Source organism: Corvus brachyrhynchos, unplaced genomic scaffold (genome assembly GCF_000691975.1).
Source record: "Corvus brachyrhynchos isolate BGI_N302 unplaced genomic scaffold, ASM69197v1 scaffold369, whole genome shotgun sequence".
NCBI lineage: Eukaryota > Metazoa > Chordata > Aves > Passeriformes > Corvidae > Corvus > Corvus brachyrhynchos.
Window position 1 is genome coordinate 947,480 of NW_008246055.1, and position 22,663 is coordinate 970,142.

The window sequence follows — 22,663 nt, forward strand, 5'->3', positions numbered from 1 at the left end:
TTTCAGCGGGGCTGAAGTGCGCGGGGAGCGGAGATGTGGGTGAGCGCGGGCAGCCCCGGCGCTGCCCTGAGCGCCTTCAGACCCCGCACGATGCTGTGCGTCCCGCAGTCAGAGCTCTTTCAGTCGTGGTTGTTGAAGGTCCTGAATGCTTGGAGCCGAGGAAACTGCAGATACAAAGAGATTAAAATCGCTTTAATTTGATTTTTGTTTAAAATCCCGTGTAACAGAGCAGCGGCGTTTCAGTGGTGATACCACAACAGAAAAGCTATAGCACGCACATCTTATTTTTACCATTTAAAAGAGACAGGAACTTACAGTTATTTTCTTCCAGCCCTGGCCTTGACCCGAGGGAGGTCGTTGGGGTCCTGGAGCAGTTCCTGCAGGAGGGCCGGGTGTCAGCATTACTGTGGGAGGTCTGTCAGCAGCAAGCACAGGCGGCCTGCCCAGGGCTGCAGGATGCCCTGCTCAACAAGATTGTATGCTTGCCTGAGCATGTGAGCAATAAACTCCAGGGGAAAAACCCACCAGTGTTCTTCCCACAGACCTACTTCCCTCTCCTGGGTGGTGCAGTTCTCCAGGTGCTGCAGAAGATCTCCAGCTCTCTGCGGGGTAAGGCTGCAAGATGACTGGACTGTAGGGTTGCCGTTTCAGAAGAAATGTTTTGTGCGTGGACCCCATAGCTGCTGCTTGAAATACAGATGATGAGTGTTGCAGAGCCTTATGTTCCTCCTTCAGGCTATCCTAAAAGCATAAAGTCCCAGGAATGAGGAAAATAGCTGAGGCCTTTTAGAAACTACTGAAAGCAGCAATCCTCCAAGCAATTAAACAGCATCATCTGTTGCTAAAACTTAGTTGTGGTCACTTGATGTGTGCTGAAGGAATCGTTTGGGAGATTTGAGTGGTACTGAATGAACCAGTGTCATTGATAACTTTCCATCAGGTTAAAGTGGGACTGAGCTGCTTTAGCCTTTTGCCTGTCACTGTAAATAACACTGAATGCTGGCTTGTGCCTGAAGGCAGGTAGTGGAGGGAGGAGGAGATGATGCTTGAAAAGAAGAAGTTAATCTGTGTTTTTGGGATACAGCGCTTGTGGAAGTCTCTGCACCTGCTCCTGAAGGCTGGTTGGAGGATGCTGGTGACACGCTTGTTAAAGCTCATGTCTGTTTTATCCCAGGTGGCTTGGACTGCTCCATCTCTTTTGTTTCTCATGTCCTGGGGAAGGTGTGTGTTCATGGAAGGCAAAGTGAGTGTTTTACTGTGCTCTTTCGGGGACAGGGAACGTGTTTTAGTGTATTAGCATGAGAGGATGACCGTGATGATGATCAACAGGAGTGGGAGACCAGTGAGTTAATTTGGAGCTGTTCTGCGTGGGGCTGCACAGGCTGCCCTCTGCTCTCTGAGGCTGCTTAGCTGCATCTGGTAGATGTTGGTGCTTTTCTGCCAGTTCACATGAATGGGACCTGTTCTTTCAAAAACTGATGGAGAGAACATCCTCATCAGGGTGAGAATCAGGATTCTCATTCTGCCATTTGGGGCATGACTATTAAATGCTCTTTTAGTGCTTTTCATGTCTGAAAGTGTTGTAAATACCAGTGTAAGTCCCTGCCCGCATGCAGTAGCCCTCTTGTGGGAGCAGCCGTGAATGCAGTAATTAACAGGGGTGGGGAAGAAGAAGAAGAAAGATTTTCTGGCTCTTTTCTGTGATGAGGAATGCTGGCCAGTTCCTTAGGCTGCTTAGGGTGGTTATTACCAGTCAGTTCTCCAGTTCTTGTTTGAGCATGAGCAAAGAGGAGCAGTAGAGCTGGGGAAGGGTCTGAAGCACAAGTCTGATGAGCAGTAGCTGGGGGGACTCAGCCTGGAGAAAAGGAGGCTCAGGGGGGACCTTCTCACTCCACAGCTCCCTGAGAGGAGGGGGCAGCCAGGTGGGGATCAGGCTCTGCTCCCAGGGAACAGGGACAGGACAAGAGGAAATGTCTTCAAACTGTGCCAGGGGAGGTTTAGATTGGATATTGAGGTAAACTTCTTCATGGAAAGGGTGGTCAGGCATTGGACCGGGCTGCCCAGGGTGGGGGTGGAGTCACTAAATCCCTGGAGGGATTTAAAAGCCATGTGGATGTGGCACTTGGGAACATGGTTTAGTGTTGGCCTTGGCAGTGGTGAGTCATAGTTGGACTCGATGGTCTTAGAGAGTTTCTCCAACCTAAATGATTCCGTGATTCTATTCTGATTTCTACTGCAGGAGCAATTTAGAATTGCAAACTGTATGTTGTATTTTTCATGTTGTGAAGATCTTGAAATTCTCAGGTCAGTCTCAGATGCCATTGCACCAGTCCTGCCCATCTGGGGTATTTACTGTTTTCTCTTCTGCTTCAGAGGAAATTCTGGGAGTTTTGGTGCCCCACCTGACAGACCTCACCAAGTCAGACTGCATCTGGCAGAGGATATGCTGGCGGTTGGTGGAATGTGTGCCAGACCGCTGGATGGAAGCAGTGGTCCTTGGTTTTGTGCAGGGAGCACCCGGGTAAGAACTCTGCTTTCTCCCTGATCCACAGCAAAGGCAGGAATTGTCACAAATACTTGCAGAATCAGTCTGTGAAAGGTGCTGTGTTTGTGTAGGTGGTTTTTTACACTGCCATTTCCTAAAAGACTCAAGGGATAAAGTAGTTGATTGTTGCCTCTCAGGGAGAACGTACACCATTTCTTAAGTATCTACATCATGGCACACAGTGGAAAAACAAGTGAAAACATTCTTTGCCCTTAGTGGCTCATTGTCTGAGTTTAGAGGTATTCTAGAGACTTGGTTGCAAATAGCTGCTCTCAGATTTTCCTATGATTAGGAGTAGCATGACAGCAATAACATGGATTCCTGATGTTTTGTTGTTGTCTTATTAGGGCAGATGTCTTGTCCAGATTGCTGGGGAACCTGGTTGTGAAGAACAAGAAGGCTCAGTTTGTGATGACACAGAAGATGCTGCTCTTGCAGTATGGCCACACGGTGAGGATTCTGTGGGGAGCAGCAGTGTAGCAGTGCCGCGTTTTCCCCACTGCCAGTGTGGTTTTTAGCTGAGCTCTTACTCTTCCCAAGGAAGGTTTAACTCTTCATTCCAAAATGAGCCCTGTCTCCCCAGCTTTGTGCAGCTGTTCACCGACAGCAGAGTGTAACAGAGAAGGAGTGGTGAACAGTAGCTTTGAAATAATGGAATTCACGTGCTCTCTCAGGGTTAATGGGGAATAGCAGAACTACTGTACTCCTCTGGAACCAAGTGGTTATTTGCACAGAGTTTCAGAATTCTGGGGAGCTGAAGGCACTCTGTTATCTTAGAATCTGAGAGAGGAGACTGAAACAGCCATGACCCACCCTCAGGGATAAGAATTAGATCAAAGACTTGAGACAAGGACTGTTGGGTTTTTTCATGTGCATCTAAGTTTGTCACAAGGTCTTAGGAACTGTTCTGTGGCTTGTGATGCTGTTGTGAGAGATGTTCTTTAGACTTCCTGAGTTCTATGTTTGCCTGGGACTGTGCTGGTTTTGTTGGTAAAAATACTGTACTGTATTTCTGTCATGGTTTTCCATGTATTTTATCAGCAACTGCATATGTGTGTTTGCTTGGTTTTTAAAATTTGCTTACTTTTGTGTCTCTGAATGCTGTCAGACAGTCCCTCAGAATGAAGTTTACTGTAGTAAATAAAAACAGACACTTGCTTGTCATGGCTGGATGACAGCTTTATGTGCAGTTGAAGCAGGAGTTGTGGTTTTCCTTGCAGACGGCCGTGCTGCAGAACCTCCTTGGCTACCTGTCCCTGGACAGCCTCCGGCGCCCCTTGTTGCTCAGAGTAAGGCTCACTGAGTCACTGATGAGGTGGCTGATGGAGAACATTCTGTGTGTCTGGGGGTGCACAATTTTGGTGTTTCTCTCAGACTTTCTGGTTGCTGTTCATGAGAGTGAGGGAAGCTGAGCCGTATCACAAGCGAGCTGTGATAAATGAATCAAAGCTTTCTGCACTGCTGGCATTAATTTTTCATATTTAATTGGTAAATTGTCTTCCAAGTAGCAAAACTAGCGAGGCTTGGATTCTGACAGATGTCCCATGTCCTCTATCCTTCTCAGCTTCCTCTATCACCCTGTTTGTGTGGCTGGGCACATGGCAACAAAAAGTTGGTGGAGAGTTGTCTGTTTACCAAATGGTTGATGTTTCAGAATCTCTCTCATGTCCATTTTCCTCAGAGAGGATGGCAGATATTTTGCTTCTCTGAGTCAGCAGTGTGATGAAACTTCTATGAAATCTGTGTATCTGGAAATCCCTACCATTTTGTCAAATTATTATTTTTTCCACTGTTAACATGTTCTAAAATTATCTGGAAGTAATGACAGTTATCTAAAATTGGACTAAACACAGATAAAACCATATAATATTATACTGGTTTTTGATAATAATACATATTGCTTTGCATATAATATTTATTAATGAGAAATAAACATCACTTCTAAATTTAAATCAAATTTAAATCAATTTAAACAATATCTTAAAGGAAGGTGCCGTTCTTGGGTGGTCAAGCACAGTACGTTTTGGGCCCTGAAATACAACATTTGTATTTTTTTACTCTCTTTGTAGGGAGAGTAAAAATGTGCTTCAAAAAATTACCTTTGTATAGAAAAGATCCATTTCAGGCCAACCTGAGTTCTCTAATTCAGGTGCTGCAGGAGCTGTTGGAGACCTGGAGCAGCAGCAGTGCCGTGAAACACTCCCCAGCTGAGCAGCAGCTGTACATTAGCAAGGCCATCCTCATCTGCCTCTCCCACCTGAAGGGGCATGAAATTGAGAGCTGCAGACAAGGTGAGGCTATGTGAGAAGCAGGGCTTAGATTTGTTTAGCAGAGAGTCTTACTATGAGTAGAAAAAGATCTTGTTTTGATCTGCAGATAAGCAGAATTGTCCCGTTTTCACTTTGGCAAATGGGGTAACCTGCTGGAATCATCTTTAGCATTGATATGATACAATTCCAAGTGCATAACTTTAGGTTATGGAATTGAGGAAGGCCTAACTTTGCCCTCTTACCTGAGCAGTGGTTTAAAACCCCCAAAGTTTTGTCACAGGAAAACAAGGACTGACTCTGGGACTTTGTGATTCATAGGCTTAACCTTGGAGCAGGGAGCAGCTCCAGAGAGGCAGGGAAGGTATCTGAGGATAAAAAGCTGTTAGCTTGGTGTCTGACTGTCCACAGGCATTCCTCAGTGTGAGGTGAGCAGGTTAGTCACTGGCATGGGCCTCCAGTTCTGTGCTCACACAGTGCACAGTACACTGGGGTCCTGGCCTAAAATCTCTGTTTCTGTTGCAATAAAAAAAAAATCTGTGCAATGTCTAGAATTACTCCTGTGTGTGTGTGTGACTTATGGGGGATATGAAGGTTCACTTCAAGACTTGCTCATCTGTTTCATTCTAGAATTAATTGTTCTTTAAGTGAATAAGTGACCTGATACATACTACCAGTTCTGTAGTTTTATAGTCAGTTTTTTGTCTGACAGCTGTTGAAAAGATGAGTTTTCTGAGATGAAGGAAGTCAGTCAAACCAGCAGTAAGCCTGCCTGGTGAAGCTGGCAGCCATTATTCCCCAAGGGCTGAGAAGTACTTGTGTTGTCTGCCTGTTTGAACTTATCCAAAGTTAGGCAAATATCTGTCTCTATGTGATTGTTGTACTGGTCAGAACTTGTCCTCAAAACATGACTTTTTTATTTTAGTGACTCTGAAGCGCTCTAAAACCAAACTGAAGATTGACTTGATTTACCATCCTTTTTTGTTTCAGGGAAAACAAAAATATTGCAAGTTTAGAATAGATTGTAATGTTTTGTTGACTTGGTACCCCAGGAAGGGTGTGGGTTTGCTGTGCTGGTGCTGAAGGGCAGCACTGCCACTGCAGAGAGGGAAGCCACAGTTCAGAGACCCTTTCTATCCATTATTGGGTGGTGAGTGGGTAAAGCTGCCCTCAGGGAAGCACACAAAGATGGGTGTTTGTTTCTGCCACTGTTTCAGAATTTCAAACATGCACTGTTTGTTGGTTGTTTGTTTCAGAGCTTCTCACAAGCATGATGGAGGGTGTGAAATGCCACTTGGACAGCAGTCTGCCACAGCTACGGCGTCTGGGCATGGTGGTGGCAGAGAGCATCAGCTTGAAAATAAACACTGAGGGGCCTGTCCTGAAGTTTGAGGTGAAGGTTTCAATGAAATTTATGACTGGTGTGCTGGGCTTAGAGGAAGTAAAAGCTTTAAACCAGATGAACCAGGGCATTATAGCACTTTTTAATCTGGAAATAAGGAGAGGCAGCCATACCTTCAAAAAGAGAGAATCTGTTTACAAAAACCAATTGTATAGGAAATGGCCAGGTGGCTGAGAGTTACCTCAGGAATGCAATCTGCTGGCAGAGGTCGGGATAAACTTGGTAATAAAAGTTTATCTTATTGCATGAGGGAATCAGAATCTGATTCGGGGGAGTTGAGGGGGAGCTTCAAACCTAAACCAGTGGTGAGCATTCAGTCCCTGACATGGTGGGAAGACCTGTTCTGAGCTGGGATTTTCAAGACTGACATGGAGATATTTGCTGTGCTCTTTCCAGTAGAATTTGTGTGATTTATCTGATTAAATCACATGAATTCTTTAAAAACCTGCCACATCCCTCCTGTCACATTGCCATTTATTAAATGTTTGAAAGATGGAAATGACATTCAGACAAGGTGTCATCAGGTACTACTCTCAAATATAAGGACATATGCAGCCACCTGCTGCTGTCAGCACAGGGATTGAAAGAGACAGGATGGGTGAGGGTTCATCTGCTCATGATTTAGTCCATGTGCAGTACAAGGGTGAAATGTTGAATGCTGGGCATATTTGCAGTAATAGAGTGCAGCAACACTTATTCTGAATGTCTAGTATGAAGAAGATGATGAAACAAGAGAATTGAAGTCCCTTCTGGTGCAGACTCCACCATTCTGTGTTGTCCCCAGCTTTCCAGAAGATGAGTAAGTTATTACTACTATTCATGCCATCTTTTTGCACTTCTCCCTGCCTTTTTCCCATTACACACAAGAACTATGTACAGTATTCGAGATGGTTTATGTATTGTTAAGCATCATAATGCACCACCTTCTTACAGTGTGATTTAATTACATTCATAATTCGATTGGTAGTGTGTATTAAAATTGCCTGTTGATAGCTGCATGTGTTGCAATTGGGCTGCAGGGGTCTTGTGTGCCCTTGGGTAGAATCAAATGGGCATTTCTGTTTGCTTCTTGGAAATCTGGTATTTGTGCTGTATGCCCCTAGCCCATTCACCCGTGACAAAAATCTACTGCATCTGTCACTCTAAAGACTGGCTCGTCAGTGCTCTTAACTTCCAGAGCATCTGCTGAGGCTCTTTGAAGCACTGTTTGATCAGCAGAGGAATGAAGTACTTTATGTTACTAGCAGATGAAGCTGTCCAGCACTCCAGGGAAGTACAAAAGATTTATTGCTCCCATTTTAGGGGCATGATCAGCATAGACAGGTGTTACAGACAGCTTTTGAGAAGCAGAGAGATGAAAAGACAATGCCAAAGTCCACAGAACTAGATAGACACAGAAGAAATATTCACAATTATTGTATTCATCCTATTAGCAATGGTTAAGAATGTTTTTTTCCCGTTTTGTAGAATCATGGAATGATTTGAGTTGGAAGGGACCTTAAAGCCCATTCCATTTCACCCCCTGCCATGGGCAGGGACACCTTCTATTAAGACCAGGTTGTTCCAAGCCCTGTCCAACCTGGCCTTGAACTTCCAGGGATGGGACAGCCAGATTTTCTCTGGGCAACCTGTGCCAGGGCCTCACCAGCATCACAGGGAAGAATTTCTTCCTAATATCCAGTCTAAACCTACTCTCAGTTCAGTTTCGTTCACAGTTTCAAATCTGGTGCAAGTCAATGTGATCTGGTTATTGGAATCTTTTCTTAGCAGTCCCAGGTATTGTGCAGGGGAACACAGCAAATTAGCCAGTTTAATTTTTTTTATCCATTGCTCTTCTGTTAGAAGATTCTGCTTCTTTTCTCCCCTTACTCCATTCTCCTTCCCAGTACTTTGTGTCAGCCAAGCTGGGTGTGAAACTACAGCAGGTATAATTACGTGCTTTTCTGTTTAGGCAGCAAGGGTTGGTAGGGTGGGTTGTTTCTTCCTTGTGAGTAAGGACTATTACTGTATTCATTTTAAAACTTCTTGTTCCTCACAGCAGGAGTGAGAAAGCAGGTGCTGCACTGCCATTGGTACCAGAGAGTAATGAGAAACCCCATACAGCAGCCCCTGTGATGCCAGATGAGGAGTTGGATGCTGAGCTTGACAGGTACAGGGCAAGAAGCGGGGAGGAAATGGAAAATAAATGGCAGATGTGGGGAAAAAGGATCTGTCAGTACCTGCATTTCTTGGCAACTGTTGTGATTTCTGACCTTGTTCAGCTGAGTGGTTTGCAGCAGAGTAGGGCTTTGCATAGGAAATTGCACTAGTCAATAAATTAGGCAAGGCCTGCATTGTGTGCAACCACTGTATTTGTTCCATTTGATGTAGATATATATTTCCTGGAAATTGTGGATGTATTTACCCATTTTAATAGTGAACCTGCTTCATTCTGTCACTATATAAAGAAATATATCTATATATGTGCTAATATATATGCATATATTATGTGTATATGTGTATGTATATGTATATCAATCTATAATGAAATCTCGAGAGTCAGTTTCTAGTCTCTTGGTCAGCTAACTCCTTCCTGTACTCGACCAGGAGATCCAGTTCCAGATCTGGTCACAGAGCTGCTCTTTCCCCTAGAGCTCCCAAGGATCCCTCTCAGGCCAAGTGCTGCTGAGTGATACAGGAGTGATGGGGTTGTGACAGCGTATGCACTGGTTCTTTCTCTTTGTGTGGCTATCTGGGGAAAGCAAGAACATCTGCACCCCATAAACTAACCCCTGCCTTTATTTCTTTTACAGTGATGATGACCTCACCCCTTATGACATGTCTGAGGATAAAGAGCTAAAAATTAAGGCTCCTGTGTATATCCGAGACTGTATTGAAGGTAGGAGACTTTGGGCTGAGTCTTTATCTGTTTCTTACTGAGCTTGGGAGAGTGAACTCTGTGTAGGTTTATTTTTTCTGAGCTAATTTGAAGAAGCTGTAGAATTTTTGAGTAATTTCACTTTAGTTCCTAATGCTGGTCATGCTGAGTGTCTGTACTAAGACAAATGATTGGCAGAAAGAAGTTTGGGCATTTATTCAAGCAAAGCCATTCTGCTAATAAGTTTTGTTTGTCTTTTGATTTCAGTTCTGACTGGATCAAGATCTGAGGATGTGGACAAATGGGAAGCTACAGTCAAGGCTCTTGAGAGCTTGGTTCGGAAGAATCCAGCAGCAACAAGAGAGGTGAAGTAGTGTGATCTAGGTTACCAGTGGGCTGTAGGAGCAGAGGGCCTATCCCTTTGCTGTTGTGAGGAGACTGAACGTGCCAGTGGAGCAGAAGGCCAGGCTAATGTGTAGCTGGGGTAAAGGTGTGCATTCACAAGCTTTCAACTTGGAAGTAGAAGGAAATAGTTGGCTTGAAAGTGAGGCTATAGAGCACAGTGGAACAGAGAAGCAGCAAAGGCGCTGGCAGCACTCTGCTGTCTTGCAGCTCCAGTGCTCAAAATGAAGCGTCCTACCAGTGCTTGCCAGTGTGAGGAAGCTCCATGCTTTGTGCTGGGCAGGAAAAACACTAGAAATGCAGATTACAGAGCAGCCATTTTGAATTTTGAATTGAAATTCAATTTAATTGTTATTGCCCAATGCAAAGGGAGGCAAAATCAAATGAACTTTCCCTATTTGCTTGTACAAGTATAATGTCTTGTGGAGGGAGTAGTTGGATTGTACTGGTCAAGATGAGAAGCTCAGGGGAGAGGAACCTGGGACACAGTCAGTGTGTGAAGAGTGCTGGCCACTACCTGCTAGTGAACACTTGAAAGTGTCAGAGACACCAGCTGAGAAGGAGAAGGGCTGTGCTACTGTACCCTTTAACCCATCAGTTACAGTGACAATTCATTCTATGTCATGATGCTACCACTTCTCCAAAAAGCCCAAGTGAATGTGGACAGAGAATTGGCAGATGGAGGATCTGTTCAGGGTTTTGAGAAATATGTCTGATGGCATTTGGCTTAGTGTGTTTTCTCTCCCTGCTAAGGAATGGACATGTTGCCTATAGAGAATGCCTCCTTGTCTTTGGTTAAACATTAGAAGTGGTGTGTAAATCCTACAAGGAAAAAACCAAACACCATCAGGGATTTGATTCCTTTCTTCCTGTTTTGAGCAGGTTAGTGTGGAGCTGGCAAAAATATTATTGCATCTGGAGGAGAAGACCTGCATTGAAGGCTTTGTAGAGCTCCGTCAAAGAGCTCAAGTAGCTGTTTTAACCACAGACCCAATACCTGTGAGTCCCTCTTACTACTTTCCTTTTTCCAATTGAGGCACAGGCAAAAACTTAAGCAGCTAAAGTCTCTTTCTCATTTGATAGAGGGAGCTGTCAGTGTGGTAGAACAGGTAGTCCAGGTCTAACAACATTTATGCCCTTGAAGAATCTGCAAGGAATGACTGAACCAATAGGAAAAAGAAAACCTTGTCAGACTGGAGGAACTGTTTGGAGGCTGTTGGTTTGAGTGTACCTGATAAGGGAGATCAGATAGGGACTTGTTGTACTGAAGGGTTTCACATAGAGGGAAACTGAGGCACAGAGGGCTTCTACAGAGAAAGGCCTGACTGGTGACTGTAATCAGGGAATCACAGACTGGTTTGGGTGGGAAAGGATGTTCAAAGCCCATCTCATTCCAACCCCCTGCCATGGGCAGGGACATCTCCCACTATCCCAGGCTGCTCCAAACCCCATCCAACCTGGCCTTGGACACTTCCAGAGCTGGGCCAGCCATGGCTTCTCTGGGAAACCTGTGCCAGGGCCTCCCCACCCTCATGGGGAAGAATTTCTTCCTAATGCCCAATCTAGATCTATCACCTGCCAGTTTAACACCTTTATGCTTCATCCTAGCAGGCCCCAGTAAAAAGCCTTCCTCCATCTTTCCTATAATGCTCTTTAAGTACTGAAAGGCCATAGTGAGGTCTCCTAGCTGCTGTGCCAGTTGTTTGGGTACCTCTGCATAGGAGGGAGAGAAGAATGACGCAGTCTCATCTGTTATTTAGTTCTTTTGGGAGAATTTAGAAGTGGAAGTGTCAGAATTTCCCCAGTTTACCCTACATGTTTCTTCCCTTCTCCTGGAGGCTTGCTGTTACCTAACAGGTAGCAGAACCTGTGAAATTAAATGCTTTTAGAGCTAATGGGAAGGCTGTTTCCTGCCTGGGTCTGTGTTCATTTTTCTGTACAGGTTGCAAAGTACTTGACCTCCCAGTTCTACTCCCTGAACTACAGTCTCCGTCAGCGCATGGACATCCTTGATGTGAGTGCTCTCACTTCCCACTTTCCTTCTGTCTGTTGCACCAGTGCCAAGGTGTAATGTAACTTTTTATTCCTCAGGGGAGAAGGCAGAGCCATGGGAATCTCTTACATTTCTATTTGTGCTGGCATTCCCCTCTTGTTCCTGACTGCTGCGCTCCATTACACAGGGATCCCTCCCCACAGAATACAGAGCATGTGTTGGGCATTTGCCTGGGAGAAGCCACTGTGTACTTTCACATCATCAGTCTGTTTTGTCTTCCCTTTCTGAAGGACAGCAATCTGTCTGTGACTCTTTCCACACTTGAGTCTGAAGAAGGAGCCACTGCTCTGTTTCAGGGCTAAGTGACCAAGTTCTTGGTCAGTACCTCAGAGCCAGGGGGCTGTTGGAGGTCAGTTTCCTGCTGTTCTTCACTCTAAACCTGTTGTGTCTTTCTGCCTTGTTACTCCTGTCAGTTTGGATGCAGGTGACTCTTTTGTTGTTCCCTAGGGATTACCCATTTTTAACTGAACCTCTCTCTGTTTTATCTAGGTATTGGTTTTGGCAGCTCAGGAACTGTCCTGTCCCAAATTCCGTGGGAAGACCAAGCATTCTGGTGCTCAAAAGCCTTGTATCCAGCTCCTTCCAGGAAGTGACAGCTCTAAGGACTGGAGAAGAATTGTTGATGAGAGGATCAAAAGCAAGACTCGGAGATTTGATATGGTGAGGCCAGAAACAGACTAATGTCAAATCCACCAAAAATAGGGATACTTGGAGTTGCTGTAAGTTCTCTCTGGAAAGAGCAAAATACCTGTGAAAGTGGGCCCAATCCAAAGGAAAGTCAGGTAAATATATATTTGAAGTTATGGAGTCTGAGTTTTTTGGTGCAGCCTACCAACTCCTGTATTCCTCTCCCAGCTGGGGAGGAAGATAAACCTGAAATTCCTTACCTGGCTTTGAGGGATAATTGCTGTTCTGTGCTTGTTCTGAGCTTGTGTGGCCACTGCAGGGAGCTGTGACTGCACCTCACAGATCCCAGGGCCTCCAGCAGAATAGCTGCTTCTGGGCTACACTGTCTCAGCCTTCCTATTTTCCAGGGAGATAAATTGATGCCAGTTTCCTAGTTTCCAGAATTCCCTTGTGGTTCAGCCTGGAGAGTTTGCTTTCCAAAACTCCTTTATCCCTTGCATGTTCTTGTTCCTTTTATCTAACTGAGCAGTACTGAGCTATATTGTATTGAAATGTTTAGATGTGGAGAAGATCTGAAGTGGGAAGTGAGCAGTCCAGTCAGGAAACTGGTAGCCATAGATGTACAAGCAGCAGTTTACGATGGGCTGGCTGCAAGGAATCTGTAGTCTTGACAGTGTCCAGTGAAGTGGAAGAGCTGAGTGCTGCATCTTGTGCCTAGACTTCATTTTTCTCTTGGACAGGGTCAGTCTCGTGTGGAACTGGCTTCTCGCCCAAATGAGTTCAATTCTGTTGCTGGGCACTTCTTTTTCCCATTGATTCAGCACTTTGACAGGTGAGTGTGAGCACCTTAGGATGTGGGATGTGGGCATGGCAATTGCCAGAGTGAACCTTTTTGCTTGTCCTGCTTGCCTCAGAGCAGCAGGAGCTGCGCAGGAGCCCAGTGACACCACACTGACACTTGGATCCTTCACAAAGCTTAGGGAGAGGGGGCTGTGGTCTCTTGGACTTACCCTTTGTAGGGCAGGAGTATGTAGGACCCTGCAGAAGTGAAGATCCATCACAAAGGATAATCTGTCAGCAGGTACACAGGCAGTACCACACCAGTTGTTTTGGCTGAACCTCTACTGTGGGAGGTTCACACAAACCACAGAGCTCAGACTGCAGTGTTGAACAGAAGTTAACTCTGTCTCAGGTTGGGCCTATCACCTGCACTGGTCTTTGAGGCCACAGTATAGGACACAGGACACAGTTTATTGTCAGTCCCTTAAGTCTTTGCTAACCTAAGGAAGGCTGAATAATCAATTCCATCATAATCAAGATTATTGTAATACCAGTTGTAATGGTATGGTAGTGGGGGCAGCTTTTGCCTGTAGGTATTTCCAAGTAAAGCCTGTTGGTAGAATGTGTGATACCTGCTGTAAGAGTAGAGGGTGTTGCTCTGGGAGATACTGGTTTGTGAGAAAAGATGAGAGCAAACAGCTCTGGTCTGTGCTAACCTGGTAGTGCCTGTATAATGACTGTTGTTCTAGGGATTCAGGCTTATGGGGGACAGTTCCCCCTGCATAACCTCCTGACTGTTCCAGAGAGGCACTGATCAGCCTTCTCACTGTTACACAACTCTGTGTCTTGCACTTGCAGGCCTTTAACAACATTTGATCTTCTGGGAGAAGATCACTTAGTCCTTGGAAGACTGGTCCACACTTTAGCAATCCTGATGTACTTGGCCGTCAACACTGTGGTAAGGAAGGGCAGAGAGCAGGGGTGGCTTCCAGCCTGGGAGCCTGAGGTGCCTTCTGGAGCAGCTGTGTGCTTCAGGGCCTGCTGCACTGAGACTGGCAGCAAGCTGGAATTGTGTGGGCTGAGAAGTTGTGAAATGGGCTGGGAAGAACTGGTCAGAAAAGAGACATGGGATTCAAGCTAACCTTGCACTATCTTTTGCCTCTTGTCAACTTCTTGAGGGGGTTGGGCACTTTATTTCACTTTACTGCCAAAGTTTCCTCGTCTGTAAAATAAATTCAATTGTAGCACTGATCTTAACAAAACCTTTGTTCAAGCATTTGGACAACACTCCCAGGCACACGATGGGATTGTTGGGGTGTCCTGTGCAGGGCAGGAGTTGGATTCGTGACCCTTGTGGGTCCCTTCCAGCTCAGGACATGCTGCGATTCAATGAGCAGTATGTCTCGAGGCCCAGCTCTACAGGGCAGCGTGGATGGTGTTCAGTGGTGCTGTAACAATCCTCTTTTGCAGGCAGTGACAGCAATGGGAAAGGCACTGCTGGAGTTTGTTTGGGCTCTGCGGTTCCACACGGACTCGTGAGTTACTGTAGTTGTATACTCTCGTTTTTAAAGATCAGCTGTGAGCCAGCCTCCAGTCATGGTTTTCCTTTGTCCAAGACAAGCACCTGGCTCAGAGTGTCAGTGACCTAATGCATTTAACTCTGTAGCCAGGTGCTTGTCTTGGACAGAGTGTCAGTGACCTAATGCATTTAACTCTGTGCTCTCCTCCAGCTGTGTGTTCTTGTGACTGAGTTTAATGCCAGCCCAACACATGAACTTGACTGGTGTCTTCTAGTGGGGCAGTACAGCCATTATCTATAGAATGCTTGATAAATTTCCTGACCACCTGTCCATGTGATAGTTTTGTCTGTGTTTACTCAGGGAGCTCAGAAAACTTTAGATTCGATTCCAGCATTCAGCCTTGGAAAGGAATTAAGACATGTAGCCAAAAGGATGTAAGCATCCAATTTCTGTTTTGCTCTCAGATACGTCCAGGACTCTGAATTGTGCTAGACTTCAGTGCACAGCATGGCAGGGGCTCTGTATGTGGGGCACACTGCAACATCACACCCCTAAGCAGTAGGAATATGGCAAAAGTCATCGTACCATTGGAAACTGGAGAGAGCCCCTGAGGTGAGGAAATCAAGGCAAAGCATAAAGCTGCAGGCCCTTAACCAGCTCAGTCCTTCTCCACAGGTACGTGCGCCAGGGCCTTTTGTCCTGTATCTCCTCCCTGCTCCTCAGCGTCCCTACGGAACGGATTCTGGCAGACATGACAGAGGAGCTGTTGGAGACTCAGTCCTGGCTGGGAGGTAGGATGCAGTGGGGTACATCAGTGCTTTTCTGGTTAGTGGTGCAGTCGTTGTGCGGTATCTCTCTAATTGTGATGGCAGCAGTGATGTCCTGGCGTTGTGCACCAGAGATCTGCATGATTAGCTGTAGGGATGCAGCACTGGGGTATCTGAGGCATAAGCCAAGAGCTGGGTATGGCACTTCAAACTGTGACTGTCCTCACAGGCCAACCACAAAAATCCCCAAAGATAGTCTGTGCCCCCTTTCTCTGTCTGAGCATCCAGCCACTCACCTCATGAAGCTGCAGGAAGTGTTGTCACGTTGCCTGTTAACACCCAGGCCGTGACTTTGGCCAGCAATAACACACAAGGCTTGTACAGCCTGTTTACACCATGTGCTCATGAGAGGGGTGTTGTTAGAGCTAAAAACAGGAGGAAGAGGAGCATGGCCCAGTCTCTAGCTTCCTATTGCTGATGGAAAGAAAAAGCTACAAAAGACAGCAAATGACTTTGAATGCTGTACCCAGCACACCTTACATCAACACGAGCTGTGTCTGTGGGTTCTGGCAGGCTGGAGCTGCACAGATCAGTGCTCAGGTACTGCAGTGAGCTGGAGGGAAAAGAAGAGCTAATGCTGAAGCCTTCACGGTGTTCCGAGGGTGATTCTTGTGATTCCCTGGTCTGGTTTCCTTCACCATTCTCACTCTCAGTGAGTCGCTTCCCACAGGGAGCAAGCAGGAAGCAACACTGACCCAGCTGGCCTCTGATCCTGGCAGGTTGGGGTGCTCTGTGCCCTTTGAAAGGAAGAGAGCTGGCTTGTGGGGCCGAAGACTTCACTTTTCCCATGACATGATGTGCTCTCAGGAATCTGCTTGTCTCTGCGTTTAACACTGCTGTTACCAAGTGAAGCCTTTCAGGAATGTATTCCCAGCATGAGGGTTTGCGTAATCTGTTTTCAGTGAGTTATTTTGGGGAGGAGGAGGAGGATGACCAAGTTAGTAGCATCTTCTCATGCTTGTAGGTAGTGTAATAGCCCTGTCTTTACATCTAGTGCTTTTGCATGAAAGCTGCATGGTTATTCCTGGTGGGAATGAGAGCAGGGTAAGATAACTGTTGTGGTTATACCAGAGAAAGGAAAAGTGCTGTAGGAGTCATTAAGAAGCCTTAAAGAATTCAGCTCCATGTATGGTCAGATGCAATTTAAGTGCAATTTAAAGGGTTTCTAGAGCTGCTTCCTGAAACACAGCAGCTTCTTGGGCTGTGCCTTTGCTATTTGTTGTAAGGCTGTTGGGAAAACAGCCGCACAGGGAGGCACTGGGCCCTCCCTGCTGCTCCAACAGGTCAAGTCTGGCACTAGAGACCTGCTTCTGCGAATCACAGGTCTGAGCTCATGGGCTTGCTGATGCTTCATGGCTCTTCCAGACAAGATTTGCAAGAGGTGTCCTGCATGGGAGCCTTGACTACTATGTCTTTTAGCCACTTTGGGTTTCAGCTTAAAGCATCTGTGTTTCCCCTGCCATGGCCAAAGCACAGTGAGGAACAGTGGGATAGGAAATGTTATACATGAAGTGCTTAGTAGAAATCCACAAACCTCTTTCAGTTTGTTGTTACATCAGGACCTCTGCAAACTGCTGTAGTGTGTCCTATGACTGACTTTTGGCTCTTCAGCCTTTGGGCTGCAGCCCTGGCACTGTGCTTACTGGATGCTTTGGGACACTTCAGCTATGGAGAGAGGCAAGAATCCACTTTGGACTTGCCCATCATGCTGGACTTGCTGTTGAGCAGCCTGATCCTTCCCAGGGGAGGGAGGGAATACCTAAATGCTTCTAGGAAATGGTCCCTTTGATTCCTCAGCTGCTGCCTTTGAGGGAATTCCCCACCCCTTGCAGGTGCTGTCACGGGTAAGTGCTGTTTATGTCAGGTCCATGCTCATGGAACAGAAACAGCACCAGCAGCACTCTGAGCTTTTGAGCTTGTTCCAATCTGCCTTGTAACCTCCCCTTTTGTCTTCTGCAGAGGGAGTGTGGAAGCACCAGGGTGCAGCTCTCCCTGCATTATAAATAGCCCTACTCCCAGTGACATGAGTCATGTGTTTGGGCTGACAGTGCCGGGCTCCCAGCACACTGCTTGTGCGTACAGGATATCCTCACACAGGCTCCCTGCTCTTCCAGGCTCCCCTGCTCAGACATCCTGCATGCATCCTGGTTGTTACTTTGCAGGCCCATTAAGGGCCCCTGGAATAACAGCTGCTGGGAACAGCCTCACGCTGTCCTTACGTGCTGCATGAAGTGTGGAGCTCATTTATCAGAAGACTGGTCTCTCAGAATGGAGAATGTGCTGAACCTTGGGGCCTGTCTCCTTCTTTCCCCATTGGAATGGCATCATGACCCCAAAGGGAGAAGGGAGCGCTGACCATTTTAGATTGCAAGAATGGCAGAGACTTCAGACTTTGGAGAAAGTGGATTTCTAGCTGCAGACTGCATTCACACTTGTAGCTCAGCTGTACAAAGCTTTTGTGTAGCTCAAGGGGAAAAGTACAAATTCTGGCACAGAGCTTATCCCATGGGATCCAAGGTCAGTTTCTACAGTGTTTCAGACCAACTGACTTTGTTTCTCCTACAAGACTGGAGCACTACCCCGTGTGGCCGTCAGGGCTTGCCTGAACTCATGCTGCTTTACATGATCAAGTTTGTGCATCGCTGCCTTCTGGACTAATGCAGTTCCTGCAAGTGCTGATGCCCAGCCCAGCTGTAGGTGCAAATCTGTTGTTTAGTTCTGTGATTGTCAGTAAAACAGTGAGAAGTGTTAAGGGCACTTTTTCCCATTCTCCAATTAACAGTGGCTGCTTCTTTTGCAGATGTGATGGAGAAAGACCCTGATGGGGACTGCAGAAGGCTGGCCCTGCAGAACTTGCTGCTAATGGAGAACCTGAAAAAGAAACTTGAAGCTGTCCCTTCCTAGCTGAAGGGTAACATAAATGACCTTTACCTTGTGCTCCTGCCAGCTGGATGTGTTCGGGCACTGCTGGGGCCTCTTCAGAAGTCACCTGGCTGGAGGAGAGGAAGAAGGGGGAAGGGTGCTGAGCTCTAAGCCAGCGAGCCTGACTTGACATCTGGACTTTGTAGTGGAGGCCAATTGAGTGAGCTCTGGTATCCGGTACAGCGTGTACAGATGCAGGAAGGTAGGCGAGCGCTGCCATCCTCCCGCACCCCCAGCCCCCACCCCAGCTATTTATAACCTTGGCAGGTCTGAGCGCTCGGCTAAAAATACAGGGAAGATCTCACACAGCCTTCTTGTCAGAAAAACAGGAGGGCTGGGGAGGGCCACTTGCCACTATGACCTGCCCCTTATGAAGGCTCCCATGTCCCCGAGCAGCTGGAGTTTGGGGGACTAGGTGTTGGTCTGCTGCTGGAAGGGGTGGCATGGTGCAGGGAATGGCACCGCTGATGGCATGCAAACACTGGATAGCTACACTGAAGTGCTGAAAGTGTGCCAGACTTTAAAGGCCTGAGCTAGAGCTGGGCTGTGATTAGGAAGGAATAAGGCAGGGAATTCTTTTTGTATAATCTTAGTACAGAAGTAAATTTCTACTAAAGAATAAATAATGTTCAGGTTTTGACCTTAAAATTTCCCCAACCCTTCTTCCCTGAAAGCAATTTAGAAACTTCATGTTCACCCCAAGTTTTGAAGCAAGTCACAAAATGTGAAAAAGAAAAATCATTCTAAGTGTAAGTGCTGGTTGGTAAGAAACGTGAGTGAACTGATAACTACCCCTTGGCAGGGCAGGGTGACAGGCAGAGAGGTGAGCAGAACCTTGGTTGTTAATGTTGAGCTTCACTTCTCTCAGTCCTGCTTGTGCCAGGGAAGAAACTGGCCTCCAAAAATCTGACTAGTACAGAGTGGCTTGATGTAACTGTTGTTTGGAGAGGGATCTTCACAGTATGAAAGAAGCTTCACTCACTCACAGTGACCCAGCTTGAGCAGGGGTTGGACCAGGGGGCATCCAGGAGGTATCCAGGGTCCCTTCCAACCCAGGCATTCTGTGACTGAGGTTTACCCCAGATGTCTGTAAGTGGTTGCTCTACCCCACATGACCCTCTGATGTATTTAAACACAGAAGCTTTTGTTGGAGAGAGTCAGCCTTCAGCCTGCAGGAGGGGATAGTTTGACTTTTAACCAAGCTCCTACCCAAATGGGATGAAGATTGTTTTCAGAAGGTCTCACTTCTAGGGAATCACAGTCTGCACCTTAGCAGATCAAAGCTGTACATGAACATCTCAGTTATTCAGCTCTTCTCTGTACTGATAAAAAAGCGAAGTTACAATGTGCAGTTCTTACTGGGTTTTTTCTGCCTCAAATTTATTAAAATACTAAAACCAGCTTTCTAACAGCACATACATGTGAATCTCTGTATGCTGTGCTTGAGAGAATGTATTAACTCTAATACTGTTGCTTGTACAGTCAAGCAGGAAAAATAAATTTCTTGGTAATAACCAAAAAGCCGTGTAGCAACAGCATGTGACTGATCTGGGCCCCCTAATGAGGATGGACTAAATGAGCTGCAATAAAGTCAGCTTTGTATTTGGTAAGTGCTCATTGTCAGGGGTCCTCCACTTCATCAGCCACTTCTTCCTCCTCCCTGTTGTCCATGCTGCCGTGGCCAGTGTGCTCTGGGGCCAGGGCTCGGCTCATGGGAATGCCAGCTCCTCGGTGCACGGCCTCCATGGTCTGTGGGGACACATAGTAGCTCAGGTTCGAGGCTGGAATTCTTTTCTGCATCTCTTCCAGGTAGCGATAAGCCTAAAGGAATGCAGAGATCACTGTCAGAGGGGCCTCAGTAAACCATTTCTTGTGCTTTGCACATTAAAAGTGAAGTTCATCAGCACAGCTGGAGGAACTCGCACTTGGCACCCTCGTGTTTCATGAGAGCAGCAGGTCACAGTTCAGGGGGTGTGTGGCACATCTGCCCTGAAGGAGTGATTCACCATTTCCTCAGCTAACTGCCATTTGACAGTTTTCTTCTCTGGCCAGGTGGCAAACACAGCGTGGTGGCATTGCTGAGGCACACACCCAGACAGGTTGTCTTTGAATCTCTAGGAATGCTTAAGAATCTACCACCATTTATGCTCTGTGTCCCATGAGCTTTCCTTTTCTCCTCCTATAGAATGAAAAATATGGATATAGTTCCTGAGCTGTGCCTCTCCCTGCTGCGCATTTAGGCTCCTACCATGGAATGTCTTCCTGCGTGAGAGCCACGCTCCACCAAGCTGCACAGGTGTATACTATGAGTTCTGTAGGGTGGAAGAAGACTTCACTTACTGTATGGAATTCCTCCACTTGTGCATAATGCTGAACCAAGAATCCCAGGACATCGCCGTGCCGGATGGCATCATCAAAGTCCTGTTCAGCCAGGAGCAGTTCACACTGCCTGACTGCTTCTTCAGTGTCTTCAGGGTAAACTCTAGGAAAGGGCAAAAGGGAAGTGTCACAGCCCAGGGAGAGCATTCACCTTGTCTGGCCAAGGACACACAAGAGTTTTTACTGCATTAGGTTTCATGACAGAAGCCCAAACAAAACCCAGAAACTCGCCTTGTCCTGGGGCTGACTGGCCAGTGTGGGCAGCAGGGGAGGGGGGGATTCTGCCCCTCTGCCCCACTCAGGTGAGACCCCACCTGCAGAGCTGCCTCCAGCCCTGGGATCCCAGCACAGGCAGGACATGGAGCTGCTGGAGAGAGTCCAGAGGAGACCATGAAGATGCTCCAAGGGCTGGAGGCCCTCTGGAGCCCGGAGAGCTGAGGGTGTTCACCTGGAGAGGAGAAGGCTCCAGGGACACCTCAGAGCCCCTTGCAGGGCCTAAAGGGGCTCCAGGAGAGCTGGAAAGGGACTGGGTACAAGGGCTGGAGGGACAGGACACAGGGAATGGCTTCCCAGTGCCAGAGGGCAGGGCTGGATGGGAGATTGGGAAGGAATTGTTCCCTGGGAGGGTGGGCAGGCCCTGGCACAGGGTGCCCAGAGAAGCTGTGGCTGCCCCATCCTTGGAAATGTTCAAGGCCTACCTGGACAGGGTTTGGAGTAACCTGGCATAGTGGAAGACGTCCCTGCCCATGGCAGGGGCTGGAACTGGATGAGCTTGAAGGTCCCTTCCCACCCAAACCAGTCTGTGATTCTGTGATTTTATGATGATCACCTTTCTGGCTACACCTCCCTTGGTCTTCTTTTTCAGGTTACCTTTCCATCTTTAATGCAACTTTTTAAATGCACTTTTAAAAATCACATTATGATTTCCCTGCTAGAAAAATGTACCAGCAGCTTTTTTTGCAGCAAGCTGCAAATTATTTATTAAACTTCAGGTGCTGTTACGACTTCTGTCCTGGTATGATATTTCTGTCACTTAGTTTCTGTGCCCTCCATGCTGCAGCTCACCTCTGAGCATGGATGAATCGCTTCATCAGACTCATCCTGCTCTGCAGGTGGCCAAGTTTGCTTTCCTGTTCCACAGGGCTTCTGGCCTTTGCTTTGGAAAGGCACTTGTATGCTTCTGTCAGTGCTCTGTGGGCTTTTTCATAGTTCTGATACTCATCGATTTCTACCTGCAAGAGGAGAAAGGAGATGGTCTTGCTCCAGAGCCAATAAACCAAACACCTCCAGCAGTCATAGAAAGGGCAGTACCTGAGCACATGCATCATAGAAACCTGCTAGGAGGTCAAGGGCCCCTCCTTTGGTGTAGAAGCTGATGATATTCGCAATAATCTTTGCATCCTTACGCCAATCCAGTGACTGCAGGTAGTTGGCTGCCATGATATAAATCTCTTTCTGTCTGGAAACTCCCGCAAAGAAGATAATTTTCTCAGTATCACCAGATTTCAGCAATGCCCTCATAGCCTGGCAAGGGAAGGTGGAGCACAGAGAGAGAGAGGAAAAATATTGTGAATGCACAAACACCATCGAGATGGCTCAGAAGTTTCATTTGGGTAGTTACTGTAGGAAGTCTGCTTCAAAGTTTACTTTTCAAAACACCCTTGTTTTGAGGCTATCCACGCTGACCTTTAACTTGTTTCCTGCTTGTGTGTATTTCTTGGTGGCCATGTGGTAGTTGCCTTGTCTCATGCAGCAGTCAGCAATTTGCTCCAGCAGCTCCCTCCGGGACTCCTCAGAGAGATCCTGGGACTCCTTGGAGACTGTCATCTTCTCGGCCAGCTCCTCGGTGATGGTCAGGTTCTGCTCCAGGCAGAGCTGCAGAGCTTCGTGGTACTGATGGGAGCAAGAGAGTGATGAGATGTTGCAAACGCTATCATGACACCTCACATTGCTTGTGGTTTAACCTACAGAAATCAGCTACAAATACAAGCAGCTGAGGATGCTCTCTCCAGAGCACTGGGCTGTAGTTATGTGTCTTAGCATCAGCCCCTGGTCAGGCACACACTGTCCCATTTTGTTTGC

The 22,663-nt window shown here is 46.9% G+C and overlaps 2 protein-coding genes across 4 annotated transcripts in view; one reads left to right on the forward strand and one right to left on the reverse strand.

Moving 5' to 3' along the window:
- Positions 1-33: 33 nt before the first annotated feature.
- On the forward strand, positions 34-19,611 carry TELO2 (telomere maintenance 2). The gene is made up of 20 exons (XM_017745684.1): positions 34-138; positions 228-609; positions 1,175-1,243; positions 2,374-2,521; positions 2,893-2,995; positions 3,766-3,834; positions 4,695-4,836; positions 6,069-6,205; positions 6,925-7,013; positions 8,253-8,363; positions 9,007-9,092; positions 9,339-9,436; positions 10,356-10,472; positions 11,416-11,487; positions 12,016-12,186; positions 12,894-12,985; positions 13,792-13,891; positions 14,404-14,468; positions 15,129-15,244; positions 18,081-19,611. Exons 1-20 carry the CDS (start codon positions 34-36, stop codon positions 18,182-18,184), a joined length of 2,376 nt encoding a protein of 791 aa, XP_017601173.1. The 3' UTR covers positions 18,185-19,611.
- The window catches only part of IFT140 (intraflagellar transport 140), a 106,704-nt gene continuing 103,602 nt past the window's right edge, over positions 19,562-22,663 (reverse strand). For all 3 annotated transcript variants that reach the window (XM_017745687.1, XM_017745689.1, XM_017745688.1), the window contains 5 exons: positions 22,268-22,474; positions 21,893-22,105; positions 21,647-21,813; positions 20,543-20,684; positions 19,562-20,023 (listed from right to left, as the gene is read on the reverse strand). In XM_017745687.1, coding sequence (XP_017601176.1) covers positions 19,823-20,023; positions 20,543-20,684; positions 21,647-21,813; positions 21,893-22,105; positions 22,268-22,474 — 930 coding nt within the window. In that variant the 3' untranslated portion in view covers positions 19,562-19,822. The remainder of the gene's footprint in view (positions 20,024-20,542; positions 20,685-21,646; positions 21,814-21,892; positions 22,106-22,267; positions 22,475-22,663) is intronic.